Below are 16,057 nucleotides of genomic sequence, written 5' to 3'. Positions count from 1 at the left end.
TGCCTCGGACTTCAGCTGGGGCATTCTGTTTCTGGGACTTCTGCATCGGCCACGGAATCCACCTATAAGCGTGTCACCTTCCGCGTGCCAAGAACACGCTAGCGGATCACCTAAGCAGGGACTTCTCTCACCACGAGTGGGTAGCCGGCACAATCTTCCAGAGGTGGGGAACTCCCCAAGTGGATTTGTTCGCCACCAGGCAGAACAGGAGGTGCCACAGGTTTTGCTCCAGACAGGGTCTGGGCAAGGACTCCCTCTCCGACGCCTTTCTCCTGCTGTGGGCAGCCATTCCACTCATCAGCAAAGTCCTAGCGAAAATCAAGAGAGACAAGGCTCAGGTTATCATGATTGCCCCAGCATAGCCTCACCAGCACTAGTTCGGGACGCTATTGAGCTTGTCAGCGATCCCTCGTGGCCCCTGCCGAACCGACAGACCTGCTGTCACAGGATCACGGTCGACTCTTGCACCCCAACCTCTCGTCCCTCCACCTCACGGTGTGGATGTTGCATGGCTGAACCCTGAGGAATGGGCCTATTCAGAATGGGTCCAGAAGGCCCTCCTCGAGAGTAGAAAGCCCTCGATTAGACAGACTTACCTGGCAAAGTGGACGAGGTTCTCCCGCTGAGCGGCCAAATGGGGCACCTCCCCTTTGTGTTCTTCAGTGCAGTCGATCTTAGACTACCTGCTTCATTTGAGGAACCAGGGCCTGGCACACTCCTCTATCAGGGTGCATCTGGCTGCCATTTCTGCCTTTCATCTGCCAATCGAGGGGCAGACGGTGTTCTCCCATGACATGTCAGTCAGGTTCCTCAGAGGCCTCGAGAGACTTTTCCCTCAAGTTAGGTCCCTGGCCTCTCAGTAGGATCTTAACTTGTGTCCAGGCTCATGGGCCTGCCCTTTGAGCTTTTGGCCTCGTGCTTCCTGTCTCACCTATCGTGGAAGGTAGCTTTCCTGGTGGTGGTGACTTCAGCCAGGCGAGTCTCCGAGCTATGGGCCCTGACCTCAGAACTGCCATACACTGTCTTCTATAAGGACAAGGTCCAGCCACCTGGCCTTCCTCCCCAAGGTGGTGTCTACTTTCCACATGAGCCAAGACATCTTCCTTCCGGTCTTCTGCCCTAAGCCCCATGAGACTAGTGAAGAGAGGCGCCTTCATGCTTTGGGTTTAAGAAGGGCCCTGGCTTTCTACCTAAATCGGACAAAGCCTTTCCGTAAATTGACTCAGCTTTTCATCTCTACAGCTGATTGGATGAAGGGCCTCCCGGTGTCCACACAGAGGATTTCTAACTGGATCACCTCTTGCATTTGGACCTGCTATGAGTTGGCGGGAGTCCCTCCGCCACCGATCGTCAGAGCCCACTTGACCAGAGTGCAGGCATCTTTGGCGGCCTTCCTGGCACACTTCCCGATCCAGGACATCTGTTGAGCCATGACGTGGTCCTCGGTGCTCACGTTCATGGCCCACTATGCTATCACTCAGCAGGCCAGGTATGACGCTGGGTTCGGCAGAGCTGTGTTGCAATCGACACATCCGTGAATTCCTAGCCATCTCCGAGGGGTACTCCTTGGGAGTCCCCTAAGTTGAATGGACATGAGCAAGCACTCAAAGAAGAAAAGACAGTTACCTTTTCCATAACTGGTGTTCTTTGAGATGTGTTGCTTATGTCCATTCCACAACCCATCCTCCTTCCCCACTGTTGGAGTTTCTGGCAAGAAGGAACTGAGGCTGGGGGGAACCGGCAGCGCCCTATATACCGCAGCATGTGGTGCCACTCCACGGGGCACCAGAGCCAGTCCCCTATAGATGCTGCTGAGAAAAAAACTTCCGGCACCGGTGCATGTGGCGAGCACACACACCTAAGTTGAATGGGCATGAGCAACACATCTCGAAAAACACCAGTTACGGAAAAGATAACTGTCTTTTCAGGACGAGGTGTCGGCCTTGCAATTTCTGGTTCCAGGGTGGTAGGTCAAGGTAAAGTTAATCTGGGAGAAGAATAGGCCTACTGCAGATGTCATTGGCTTAGGTCCTGGCCCTGCACAGGTATTCCAGGTTCTTATGGTTGGTAAACACTTGGACAAGGTGGTGGGCCTCTTCCAAATAGTGTCACCACTCTTTGAAGGTGGTCTTAGTTGCCGGGAGCTCCTTATCAAGAACTCATAGTTTCACTTAGCCAGCTTGAGCCTCCTTGAGTAGTAGGCGATGGGGTGCAGTATTTGCTTGGGTCCAGGCCTTTGGGAGAGGACCGCCATGATTGCCAAACTAGAGTCATCAGCTTCCACAACAATAGCTTGTGTCACATCTGGGTAGGCCAATACTGGAGCAGTGGAGAAAGTAAGCTTCAATTGCTTGAATGCATGCTGGAATGCATGCTCGGCCTTGGGGGACCAATGGAACTGGGTGTTTTCCCGGAGTTGGGCATTTAAGGGCTTGACATTTTCAGAAAAATTGAAAATGAACATCTGGTAGAAGTTCGCAGAAACCTAAAAAACATTGTATGTCACGCACGTTGCGGAGAGGGTGGGAATGCCCAGTCACAAACAGCCTGGACCTTACACAGATCCATCTTGATTCCTTCCAGGGACAGGATGAAACCCCAGGAACTCAGTTCAGGTCTGATCAAATGTACACTTCTCAAGTTTAGCACAGAAACCACTCTGTTGTAGTCTCTCCAGGACTGTGCCAATATAAGTGGTGTGTTGGTCAAGATCGTCTGAGACAATCAGTACATCATCTAAGTACACTGCTACAAACTGGTCCAGTAGGTCTTGTAGCACGTTGTTAATGAAGTTCTAAAACATCGCTGGGGAATTAGTCAGTCCAAATGGCATAACTAAATATTCAAAGTGGCCATAACAAGTCAAAAAGGCAGTCTTCCATTCATCTCCCTTGTGAATACAAACAAGGTTGTAAGTTCCCTAAAGATCCAGTTTAGTGAATATGTGGGCAGCTTCATGCAATCCAAGAACTCAGGGATCAGGGTGGCAGGTAACAGTTCCAGATTATCTGATTTAGACCTTAGTAACTGAAACAGAGGTGGAGGCTGCCATCCTTCCTTTTTACGAAAAGGACCGGGGCATCGGCCAGTGAAGTCGATTTGCAGATGAACCCCCAGACCAGGTTCTGTTGGAGAGATTCTCACCATACTGACAGTTTGGTTTCTGACATTACATTATCTGCCCAAATGGTATCTTCTGTGTGGTAATCGTAGTCCTAATGTGAGTGGAAGTTTTCCGCATTGTTATTCTCAGAGACGTCAACCTAGTTGTGATACTTGTGGGGGAAGTTCCAGAGTTCACTCAGTGCAGTGGTTCTCAACCAGGGGTACGGAGAAGTCTTCCAGGAGTCATCTAGAAAGTTGCCTAGTTTTACAACAGGCTGTGTAAACAGCACTAGCAAAGTCAATACAAACTAAAATTTCATAAATGACTTGTTTACACTGCTCTGTGTACTATACACTGAAATGAAGTACAATATTTATATTCCCACTGATTTATTTTATAATTATATGGTAAAAATGAGAAAGTAAGCAATGTTTCAGTAATAGTGCTGTGACACTGTTGTATTTTTATGTCTGATTTTGTAAGCAAGTAGATTTTAAGAGAGGTGAAACTTGGGGGTACACAAGACAAATCAGACTCCTGAATGGGGTACAGTAGTCTGGAGAGGTCGAGAGCCACTGCCCCAGTGGGTGCTTCCATAGGGGTGACTACACCTACTTGAACCTTCTTGAGTCTGGGTGCAATGTCCTCTGGTCCCTGGCCATGCTGTCAGTAGACTTCCGACGGGAAAGTGACCTACTCTTTTTCCACTCTGTATCTGTCACGAGGTGGTGAAAGTGCACTGCATAGGAGGCCACTGCCCCTTGCTCCTGCCTCAGGGTGGCCTCAGCCATTCAGGCTCAGTGCAGGTAACTGAAGACAGTTGACGTCAATTGGAGAAAGCCTTCCCCGTTGGACAGTATGGGGCTATGGCCTTTTAGCATGGGGGATGCCCAGTGTAATAGGTCTCCTGCCAGCAGGCTGATTACAAAGCCACCTTGGCCAAGTCAGAAGAATAGATTTGGAGCCTTATCAGAAACAGACAGCGGCACTGGTTCGTGAATCCCTGGAACCACCAGCTGTTCCCATCGAGCTGTTTAAGCAAGGGTATCACAGGCCCCTTTCAGGCAAGCTGCTGTAGGCTGTGTTTGCAGGCCAGTGTTCTCAGTGCTGGGCTGCCTCACTTGGTCCTGCACCTGCTGGTTGTCCAAGGTCAACTGTGCAACTCGGGCCTGCAGTGCTTGATCATCCACCCAGCGGCAAGAGGTCCATTTGGACAAGTCCAGTGCTTCTGGTGGCCGTAAATGTGCTGCTGGGTCCATCCTTGGTCCCGCAGGGTTACTGAGGTACAGACAAGCTGCTATGGCTGAGTTGTGGGCAGCCAGACCTAGTAGTCAGAGCCAGAATCCGCTCTCATGGGAAAGGAGTCAAGAGTCAGCTGGGTCAAGATACTGGAAGGTCAGAAGCAGGGGACAAACCAGAGGTGAGGAACCACAAGTCAGATGCCAGGAGCCAAGCTGAGTCTGAATGCCAGAAGATCAAGCTGGGGAAGCAGGAGCCGATAGAAGGAAGTGCAAAGCACACAGTCCAGAGCAGGCTAAAGTCCAGTTGTTCACACAGCTTCCTGTTCCTGCTGCTAGCTTAAGTAGGACCAATGGGACAGTCAGATGCTCTGGGAATCCACCAATCGGACTGAAGGGGCAGGTGCTCACACGGGGGCTGGACTTCATGTGTCTCGGGTAAGCTACTGCCAGCAGGCTGCCAGGTGGAGGGTTGGAGTGTTCCTGGTCCCATAAACCTTGCAGGTCCAGGCTTGAGGCCCATCATGACATATGCCACTCCCATTCACTTCAGTTAATTAATTGTCTGTATCCACGGGCAGAATTAGGGCTCGTCTACACTTACTAGGGATTGCCGTGCGGTGATCGATGCATCGGTGGTTGATTTAGCGGGACTAGACCCGCTAAATCGACCGCAGCTCATTCTCCCGCAGCTGTACTCCACCTGAATGAGAAGCACAAAGGGAGTCGACGGGAGAGCGTCTCCTGTTGACATAGAGCAGTGTGGACCCCGCGGTAAGTAGATCTAAGTACGTCGACTTCAGCTACGTTATTCATGTAGCTGAAGTTGCGTAAATTAGATTGATCTCCCGCATAGGGTAGACAAGATCTTAGTGGGCCTATAGTTAAGAGGAACAATGGGTCTTTTAATGATAGGTGTGCAATTGTTTTGCTGCTTATAGTTTGAAGAAATTATCACTTCCCTAAGGTTTTTACTCTGACACTGAACTTAAACTTATGAAAGAAATGTATTTTTACTTATTAAAAAAGAACACCTGGGTTTTTCTTTCTCTCTTTTTTAACTCTATGACAGTTATGTTTATAGACTTGCCTCTTTCCCTCCCCACTTTTGGTAGGGAAAAAGAGGTAGGCTGAGAGTTAATTACTGCTCATTACTGTGGCCCTGCTAGATGACAAAGATAATATTCAACATCTGTTACTTTTCCCTGCAGGCTGACTTAAACTGCAACATTCAAGATGATACAGGAGCATTTTATGGAGTAACTAGCCAATATGAGAGCTCAGAAAACATGACAATCACCTGTTCCACCAAAGTCTGCTCATTTGGAAAGCAAGTAGTAGAAAAAGTAGAGGTAGGATGTACTTCTGGATGGCGTGACTCTGCTGACTCATGATATCATACAGTACATTTCTGCCGATGTAATGGCAGAACAAAATGGAAAATTGACTCTGTTTTCTTTTACTTAATCCTCTTATCTCACTTTCCTACCCTCCTCCAATCTTTCTTGAAGGAATGTTTTCCTTCCTGATAGTGCTTAGGTTAGTTTGAATTATTGTGTTTGTGGTGACACTAGTGAAAGTAAAATCCCAATTACTTACTGACTTAGGGTATCTTTTCCATCCTTCCACTGGCAACACAGCAACGTACCTTCAGCTGGGGAGCCTGGAACTGACACCAGTGCTGATTCCTGCATCTCCCCAGCAAAAGAGCGATGAAGCAGAAATAGGTTTTCTCCCATTTTCAACTGGATGCATCACTTTCATGAGGATTCAGACCCACATTTGGCCAGACCTGTAACCTCTTTGGAACCCTATTAAGATGGCAAGCAGCTCCCACTGTCTAGATTTCTGGGTGTTAGAAATGTGTAGTGTGATGGGTTTCTTCCATGCCCACATTCATTTAACCTGTTATTTAAAATTAGAAACTTGGAAATAAATCAAGGTTGCATACCCAATATATAATTTCCTAAATTAGGCTATGGAAGGAGACTTGTGTGATAAGACTAGCATTTTCAGATCAACAACTCCACTTTGTACATGTTGTTGTTTCCAAACTAACAAAGAGAACCAACCCAACATTTTGCATTCTCTCTATTGATCACTGTAGAAATATGTTTGTTGGTAAATATTCTTAAAATGTTTTTCGTTTTCTATTTAGACGGAATATGCAAGGTTTGAGAATGGCCGGTTTGTGTACAGAATAAACCGCTCTCCAATGTGTGAATATATGATCAACTTCATACACAAGCTCAAGCATTTACCAGAGAAATATATGATGAACAGTGTATTGGAAAATTTTACAATTTTGTTGGTAAGCATTCACTATTTTTTACTGACTGAGTCTAAAATATGTTCTGTTTTTGACAGGGGTCAATTAACTTTTAAATTAAGGACCAGACTCAGAAACCCTTACTTATACAAGGCCAATTGGTCCTATTGACTCAGTAGAACTATTCATGGAGTTAGATCCTATTCAATCTGAGGAAGAGTGATAGAATCTAGTCTCAAAACATAAGGCTGGAACATTGTTTCCCAAAAGTGGGGTCTCGGTCCTGTGGGAGGACACAAAAGGCTAGCTGGGGTGAGACCTCTCAGTTGTTTTCCAGCTTACTTTTTTTCATATGTTTTTAAGTAAGTGTCTAGCTGTTATGATTGCAAAGAAAACCCTCAAAACAGGACCCTGGTATAAACAGTGCAGCGATGTTTGCCTTAATTTGCAGAGAGCCTGAAACACAAGCTCTGTGGTGTAAAGTGACCAGTTCATTTCAGTGGGTGCTAACTCAGTTGCCAGTGGTGATACTTTAAATGTCATCATTGTTAACTATTTCAGTGCTCATCAAAGCATGTAAGAAAGGAGAGGAGTAGCACAGTATGAAGATCTAAAGTTTGAGAAACACCAAGTTACAATTATATTTTCTTCTCTTTTCAAGCCTACAATATTTTTTTAGTGCAAATCCTTTTTTCCAAGTTTATAACACTACTGTCTACCTTTTCTCTCCCCCTCTCCCCGTAGGTTGTAACAAACAGGGATACACAAGAAACCCTACTCTGCATGGCTTGTGTATTTGAAGTTTCGAACAGTGAACATGGAGCACAACATCACATCTACAGGCTTGTAAAGGACTGAGCAGTTATTTATATACACACTTCATTACACTTCTTTATCAAAAACACAGACTGTAAACCTCAACACTAAGTGGCAGTGCCTCTGGTCCAGCTTTCACCCACATTTTTCTAAATCCTGTTTTAGTGAAGTCATTTTTAATGTGTTCATCTATAATTGTAGCTGTGAAATTCTGGTACAGTTGTAAAAAATTCTTTCTAAAACTAAGTGTTCTTCAAATTTGTAAACGACAGTTCTTTGGGAAGACTGTATTTAAGAACCTAATGCCTTTGTCTGTGGAGGCTTATTTTTAATTGTGATAGAAAAATGTAAGACAGAGCATTTGCCATGGGGAAAACTTACAGCATTTATAAGAATTTATTTAGGGTTTTGTTTTGTTTTTTCCAAAATAAAATACTTATTTTACGATGCAAATGAAATTGAAATGAATCTTTAACTATAACTGTAAATTAGTACACAAAGTTAATAATCTTTATAGAATTATCTTTGTAACTAATTAGAGTGGAAGATGCGGACGAATGTAATTCACTAAATTATTTTTTAAAATGAAACATTTTTTCTGTTTGAAACCAAATGATAAATATAGCCTTAAGAAATGCCTGATAGAAACAAGCAGGTCCTAAAATTAGGCAAATTTTGTATTTTTTTTCTCAATGTTAAAACTAATCTTCTAATTCATTAAACTTTCCAACAGGTATTGCAGAGAAAGAGAACATCATCCCTTATACTTAACGTATCTAGTGTATTTTTAAAAATATAAAGTTGTGTTGTACTAATATGGAAATTTGATTATTTAATGAAAAAATGATGGCTCATTTTGCAATAAGTAGGTAAATACTGAAAATTTAGACTTACATTTTATGTAGTCTTGTGTGTGCAGTTATATTTTATACGGACAACTATATTTTCTGTTGAGTGAAAAATTTGCAATACCGAAATTAACAAACATAGGGGGAAACAATTGACATTATTACTGCATTGCGAATAATCTGTTAACTGCAAGCTAGAAAAAGTAATGTGGTTGAGAGAAGAATACGTAGGCCAGTAAAAGCCTCATCAGCTTTAATGTCGCAGGGATGCTAGAAAATCACAACCATCATCAGGCAAAACAGATTTGAAGGGTTATGTTCTTCCTTTTCTCATTCTTCATGATGTTCCGGCACATATATTATCCCAGTTCTGTCTCCAGCAAGACATGGTGCATTTAGTACTAGTAGGCAGGGCATGTAGGACACACCCATCAATACCACTTAGGGTCTGATTGCCTTTCACATCCAGAATACAGATGTGCAGTGTTCATCCCTCTGATTAATAAACTGAAAAGTAGGTAGTTCAGAGAAGATTCTATCATATCATAGAGTGAATTGAAGAGATTTTAATGCTAGTAAGGATTAAAAATGTAGTCATGGGTGTGAATGGTTTTCTGGGATACACACGTATCCCATGTTCTCTGATTCTTATTGGCACAGAAATGAGGAGAAATGGGTTATAATGGGAAATAACTAGGCTAAAACAATGCAATCTGTTTGGCAAACCACAAATCCTAACAGGACATATCAAACACAGGTTACAAGATAAGATGCATGGCTGCTGCAAACATCCAAAAAACACATTTTTAAGATTTAATGGAGATATCCTATTTCCTAGAGGTGGAAGGGACTTTGAAAGGTCATCGAGTCCAGCCCCCTGCCTTCATTAGCAGGACTAAGTACTGATTTTTCCCCAGATCCTTAAGTGGCACCCTTAAGGATTGAACCCCTCAAGGATTCAACTCACAACCCTGGGTTTAGTAGGCTAATGCGCAAACCACTGAGCTATCCTTCCACTCATGATTAAGGCACAGAAATGTGTTTCAACAGTTCCTTTCTCAGCTGCAGTTTTCAGGCATGTGCCTATGTGTAATTAGAAGCTTGAATTTGCCTCCAGGTATAATATATTGGTTACAGTTCTAATTTTTATGACACTGTCATTCTAAAAAGTGCCCTCAGTTATAGCCGCATAAATATAGATGAAGATTCTTAGTCAGTATACTGGCTAGAAGAGCAATCAGTATTTGTAATGTGCAGCAAGTTGTGGGTTGTTGTATGCTTGCCTTTCATTGTGTTAATCTTTAATACTGTTAGGATTTACATTAGAGGAAGGGGCCAGCATCTGGGGGGAGGGGTTTGAAATTCCTTAGGCTATAAAACATCTGATCTGTCTAACTATAAAAGGTGGGTGATTGCTGTGATGTCTAGCTGGCATATTATCCACTTGAGGATATTAGAGCTGATGAATCTTTTAGTTGTTTATATTCTGTGAAGCATAAAATTTGATGTCCATGTCATACAGTCTCTTAATACGTTTATAACACTAACAATCACATCAAGAAAAGCACTGCATTGTAACAGCCTAACGGTAGCTCTTTATTCTAAGCACTTGGTGTTACAAGTCAAAAACTACTTCTTTTGTTTTGTTCTAAAGTTGTCTCTTATTTAGGTTTTTGAATTGTGATTTTGATGGATTTTTTTATAACAAATTCTTTGAGGAGTATAAAATATAGAATTCAGTTTGCAAAACCAGGTACAGATTTTTTATACAATCTGGCACATTGCATATGTCGTAACTATAGGGTATAAAAAGTCACAGTGTTTATTGGTGTTCACATTTGTAACGTTAGGAAAAAGATTTGCATTGTCTTTATTTTACACTTATGTAAATGATCTAAACCCTGCACATGTTCATTCTTAAAAGCCTTAAGTCCTTCAAATGTATATCGTGGAGTATGTAGTCCAAAAGGCTGCCTGTAAACTGTGAGCTCTTTTGTAAGCTGGAAGAATTTATCTTGTTACTGTTACTTTTTCTAGGAACTTTTTAATTCAGAGCTGCCAAAGCATTACAATATGCAGTGCCTTAGTGTTGTATTAGAAATACCTTTAGCCTCTTACATCAGTTTGATATGTTGTTTTATTAATTGGTTCCGTTTTAAAAAAAAAAAAATCTGTTCCCCCTCCACAGAGAAGCTCTTTGGTCTAAACTTTCAGCATAAGTCAGTCCCATTATTACAGAATTAAATGTCTATACCAAAATGAAAGGTTACAACTTCATAGTTTTCTGTGAAAAATGAATTGTACTAATAATGCTGCCTTTTTAAATTTCATGACCAAATACTTAACTATTTGTGACTCTTCTGCACTCTAGCATGAAAGTGCCTTTGGTTTGAAATTCCAGCTTAGAAAAGTGCTGCCATAATAACGACTATTTGTAGAGAGACCAAAAATATTAAGTGATCACCATAATGCCTTTGGTTTATTGGAATAAGTCAAAACTACAGGCCTCCATTCACGAAAGAGCATCATTTATGCTAATGTCATTTTGCAAATCACCAGAGTGCATAATGCTGGAAAATAATCTATATGCCATTTAACTGTTTGACATAGTTTTGCAACATTGTAAGCCAGCGACTGATTTGTTTATAATATAAAAATGATCAGTGATTCACCTTTTTCATCTTTTCATCCAGTCTTGCATCTGAGTAATGTGACGTCCATATAAACGACCGAATTTCAGACAGTGGATAAATGTGACTTTATTATTCTATTCTGATAAATATTTCAGTATCTGTGAAGGTTTCTTCTGTATCCTAATTTTGCACTTATTTTGTTTACAAAGTCAAGTGTTCTGAAAGTCAGATGCATAAAATTTGAGATGAAAGTGCAGAACAAAAATTAATTGGAGTAAATGTAATTTGACATGTGCTTATTAGCATCAAAATGTTAAGCATGAGCACTGTTAGGTGAAGATGCTGTATGGAAAACTGCGTGCAGCACCATTCCAAACTGTTTTTTTCCAAGCACTGTCATAGTGCAGGAAAGGCAGCTCCTTTAAATAATGTGTCTGCTTTTGACACATTCTGTGAATTGGGGCCATAGTGTACACTAGAAGTGAAATTGACAGGAAGAGGAGCAAGATTTAAAAAAAAAAAAAGAACAAATATCAGCCAAACCAAAAGCTGGCAAATGGATTATATAGTTGTGAATACAATTTTAATGTGATTTTTAAATATTTGATGAAAACTAAGATTAACTTTTTATATATAAATATTGTGACACTATATGGTAAATATTGTGATAATTCAAGTTCCCTGTCTCTAAAATACTTTTTTTTTATTCCTTCAAGGTCTAAATCTCATTTACCTTCCTCACACAAATAGCCCTGTTGAACTCGATGAGGCTGGGAAAGGTAAAGAGGATTTGGCCCCCAAAGTACAGCATGTGTTTACAGTTATTAAATATAACTGCTGGGAGAAAGATTTGATAACAATTGTGATGAACAATAGTTTATTGCGAAGGCAATTTAATCCTATTATTTACTATCGCATTGTACAGAAGTTCAAATAAGAATAATGGTACCATTTTTGGCAGTTCAGAAATTACTACTAACATGTAGTTTTACTTACTTGAATTCCAAAATGATTTATTTAGGTACTGTACCACTATTTTAAAGAAGTTACACATTTTATGCTTGTTTCCCCACTTTTCCGTTCTACTGTAGCTACAGCCATTCAGTTTGGCAATAGCTCCACACTCAACAAACTCACTGGTTTCTATGCTCTTAATGAAAGAACGAAAGGGTGTCTGTTAACATTAAATGCAAGTAACTGACAAATAGATGTCAGATATAACATTTGACAAGCTGATTCGTTTCTATTTATTTTCCCATTCTAATTCCTAGACATGCTTGCTTTTCCATCAAGTTTTACTGGATCATTCAGACCCAGGAATGTTTGATGTAATATTTAACATGACCCACATTAATACATGTAATACCCAGTCACTCAACATACATGGTAGTAGATTCCAGTTTCTCAGGATGATTTTTTCCCCCTATCTTTCATTATAAGATTTTTTTTTTAACCCCCTGAAAAGATTGAGGCTAGGTAATTCAGAGTACAAAAATACTTTGGAGATCCTGGTCTCTAACTTTTCAGATCAAACTTGCTGAGATTATGTGATTAGTTTTACTGTGTAAATTAACTCTTAAATGCACTCAGCTGACAAAGAAAAGATGTGTCCCTGTTACCTCTTTTCAAAATGTGTGTGTTTGTTTTTTGTTTTTTTTTATGGGCCTCTTCGCTTCAGGCTCTTGACTGCAGACAAAAAATACAATATGTGCCTGAAAAGAAAGACAAAAGAATTTTATAACATTAAAAACCTGAATAGCCTTTAATTCTTCAATATCAGTACATTTTATGTAAAACTGTTTTGGTTTTTTTGCCATGTGCATTTGTTCACATTTGTAAATGACTTAATGGAATTCTCACTTTATGTTTATTTGTGTAATGTGTATAAACTGGGTTTGTGACTTAAGCATATTCATATATGGTCAGTGGTTACTTTAATATTGTACTGCTGCTGGTAACTTTTGATGTAGAACCTGCCTTTTGATGATAAAGTACCTCTTGATTAGACAGGGAGGGAAAACTCTGATAAAAGTGAATGTTCTCAAATGTTTTGTTTTTTTTTTAACATATTTGCAGAAGCTTTCAAAAGGAGTTTCAGTCAAACCTCTTGGCAGTACAGTAATCTTGTATTTGTTATTGTCTGTGTGTAGGTACTGGTACCTTTTTTGTTTAAAAATGTTTTAAGTGTTGGCTTTAAAGTGACTTTATCTTTAGTATGATAGTAATATGAAAATTATAGGTTTTGTGTGCAGAGAATTTTTTTATAAAGTGCTTTGTAAAAAAAAATGTATTCTAGCTTTTGCGGTACATATGTGTGATAACTTTAATATCCATGACAGTTAAGTGCAATTATTTCATCACTCTAAAAATGCTATTTTTGTGTCGGTTACTGCAGGTGTTTTCATGTCTTTGCAACGTGACACATTTTGATGCCTTCTTGATAAAGTGGTAGAATTTTTGTAGCTTTCTAGAAACTTTGTATTCATACAGTATCGATTGAAAATAAAGAAAATGAAAGTGTTTGGTGCATTATTTTAATCTGCCTGGAAATCATTCTTTTTACATCTTTTAGAAATTAGAAAGTAAAATTGCCCAGGTACCTAAGTGACTTAGTAGCCTAAGCCCCATTTTCAAAAGTAACATAAGGCCAGATTTAGAAAGGTATTTACATGCCTAAATATACTAATAGACATTTAGTGCGATTTAGAAAAAGGAAAGCAGGTTAGGTGGCTAAATCCTATTTAAATAAATTACCTTTGAAAATCTGGCCCTTAGGAGTGGATTTTAAAAGTGTAAATGGCACTTTGGCACCTTACTCCTTCTGAAAGTCAGTGGAAGTTGGGCACCTAACGTTTGTTTGAGCCTTTGAAAATCTGCCCTTTGAGCCTCGTTTTCAGCCAGGCCTCAACCCAACCTCCATTTATGAGGATAAAAAATAAATGTGTTATATTCTTTTAGCAGTTAGATGAGTAATGATGTGTGGACACAAATGAATAGTTAAATGTCTTAATATTTGCACCTGCAATTCATCAGAGCACACAATTATGTGTGCAAAAATTGAGATTATATCTTAATCTGTAGTTTTGAGGGTTCCAATTAAGAAATGTTCATGGTTGTGCAGTCTTTTCCTGCACCATCAGTGCTCTGTTTTTGTAAATTTTAACTGAAAACTTGATTAAGGCTATCCGTTACCATTAAAATGTCTACATTTTCCACAGCAGCAATATTTTGCAAATATCAAGTTTTAATGGCAACCACTGTAGCTGCACTTTGTGTCCAGTCTCTGTGTGTGTGTTTGCTTGTTTGGGTGGGGGTGGGGTTTATACTTTATTCTTAAGCATGTGGTACTGGCCAGTGGCTAATGCAGGCTGCAGGTGAATGGGTAATTTTTTTAAACATTGAATGTATATGCAGGCCATAAGTGCTGGGGGGGAGGGCGGGGGTTCTGCCTGCTGTTTTGAACCGAAACAGATATTAACAGCTTTCCATTGACACATACTTAATAACCCACTGATGGCCTAACCTTGGTAAATTTCAACTTGCGTTGTTCTACAATCTGCCATGCTCTGCTGCACCAGTGAAGCAGCTTGACCCAGTTCTAAATGAATGTGTGCCATAATAAAAAGGGACAAAGCCTGCCTGTGTGAAGCATCCAGTGCAACCCAGGAACGAGATGCGGTTTTGCAATGGTCTCTTGCACCTAAAAACTGAAAAGTGGCTATAAGAAAAAGAAGATAATCAAGTCTGATTATCTCAACCCATCAGTGGATCTACTAAACATCTAACAGTTAAAAGCAAAAACGCTAAGCTATTTGGGCAGAGAGTTAAAATCTCCTGATTGCCAGCTGATAGCTTGGAGAACATCTGCTATTGTCTAATCCTGGTATCACTTAAATTGCAGTTGTTGCATTGAAAATATTCAAAAAAATGTATGTTGTGTAATTCCTCTTCCCCAAATCTAGCCAACCTTCTGTGTACTGGGAACTTAGAAAATCAGCTCCCGAAGCATTCCCTGCTGACGCATCTGGAAATAAGTATTCAGCAGGGAATGGCAAGTACTACAGCGATATGGCAATAGAAGGAACTCCCCTTAACTATTTTGTTTTCCTGAAGCAACAGAGCAATTTTTGAAAAGAATAGTGAAGCCATTAGGCAATGAAGGAAAAGCCTCCCTGATCCCCAAAGGAATGGTGATGTGTTCAAAATTCAAATGTAATGAATGCAGCTGAAATAAATAATTATGTTCCCTGATCAGCTTATGCTGCCATGCTAGTTGGCTCAAGATTTTGGTGTTTCTTCTACGGGTTGATGAGCTACTTCTTCCAGGAGCTGAAATGAGTTCCTAGAAACATGTAGTAATATTTTAGAACCCTCTTTTTTCATCCTATTATGGGGATTTCCAAAAACTAGTAGCAATAACTGGTGAGATGAAGGGTGGGGAGACCAGACAAGATTTCACTGGCTCCATGATGATGTGAAATTTATACTACTGTATGTGAACAACACTCAGGGTGAAATCTTAGGCTCATTAAAGTCAATGGCAAAACTCCCAGTGACTTCAATGGGACCAGGATTTCTCCCTCCGTCTCCCACTTTCTGCATAGAAAAACCGGCATTGCTGCAGCTTTAAACGTAGAACTTTGGCTTCCCACTAAGCCATCCCCCCCTCCCCCTTCTTTGTGTCTCATAGACATTCCATTACCGCTTGTAAGATACCACCACAGTACACTTCTAAACAAAAAAAAAGGAGGAGGAGTTATGTGGGAAGCTGTAGCCTGAGACATGACCTGCTTTTATCTCGCGTGCCTCTTTTTTGTACCATGTTGTATGGTTCCAGCATCTGGGGTGGAGCAGTTACCTCAAAACCAACCTGATCCCTAGTTAAAATGCACTTAAAACAAATAAATACAATCTCCAACATTTCTGAAAAATTTCCCTGAGCTTTTCAGTGTTGGTATTCTAGGCACATCATGGCACACCATGCCCATGTTACTTAAGGAGAGAGAGTTGGCTTCTTATCAAGGCACTTAGTTAATTGGACAAAGTGCAGTTCTCGCCGTGTGAATATGATTGCATTGTCAAGGAACTAGAAAGCAAGAAAAAGTTCCTACAACACAGTTATATGAAAATAGAGGTTACAATACACT

General features: G+C 40.7%; 1 protein-coding gene across 6 annotated transcripts in view; it reads left to right on the top strand.

The window, feature by feature from the left end:
• TEAD1 (TEA domain transcription factor 1) overlaps positions 1–10,471 on the top strand; it is a 221,972-nt gene extending 211,501 nt beyond the window's left edge. For all 6 annotated transcript variants that reach the window (XM_034769979.1, XM_034769977.1, XM_034769982.1 and 3 more), the window contains 3 exons: positions 5,556–5,696; positions 6,503–6,655; positions 7,358–10,471. In XM_034769979.1, coding sequence (XP_034625870.1) covers positions 5,556–5,696; positions 6,503–6,655; positions 7,358–7,471 — 408 coding nt within the window. In that variant the 3' untranslated portion in view covers positions 7,472–10,471. The remainder of the gene's footprint in view (positions 1–5,555; positions 5,697–6,502; positions 6,656–7,357) is intronic.
• The last annotated feature ends 5,586 nt before the right edge of the window (positions 10,472–16,057 follow it).

Source organism: Trachemys scripta, chromosome 4 (genome assembly GCF_013100865.1).
Source record: "Trachemys scripta elegans isolate TJP31775 chromosome 4, CAS_Tse_1.0, whole genome shotgun sequence".
Lineage (NCBI taxonomy): Eukaryota > Metazoa > Chordata > Testudines > Emydidae > Trachemys > Trachemys scripta.
The sequence above is the reverse complement of the archived record's forward strand: the minus strand, read 5'-3'. Positions and strand labels throughout refer to the sequence as shown.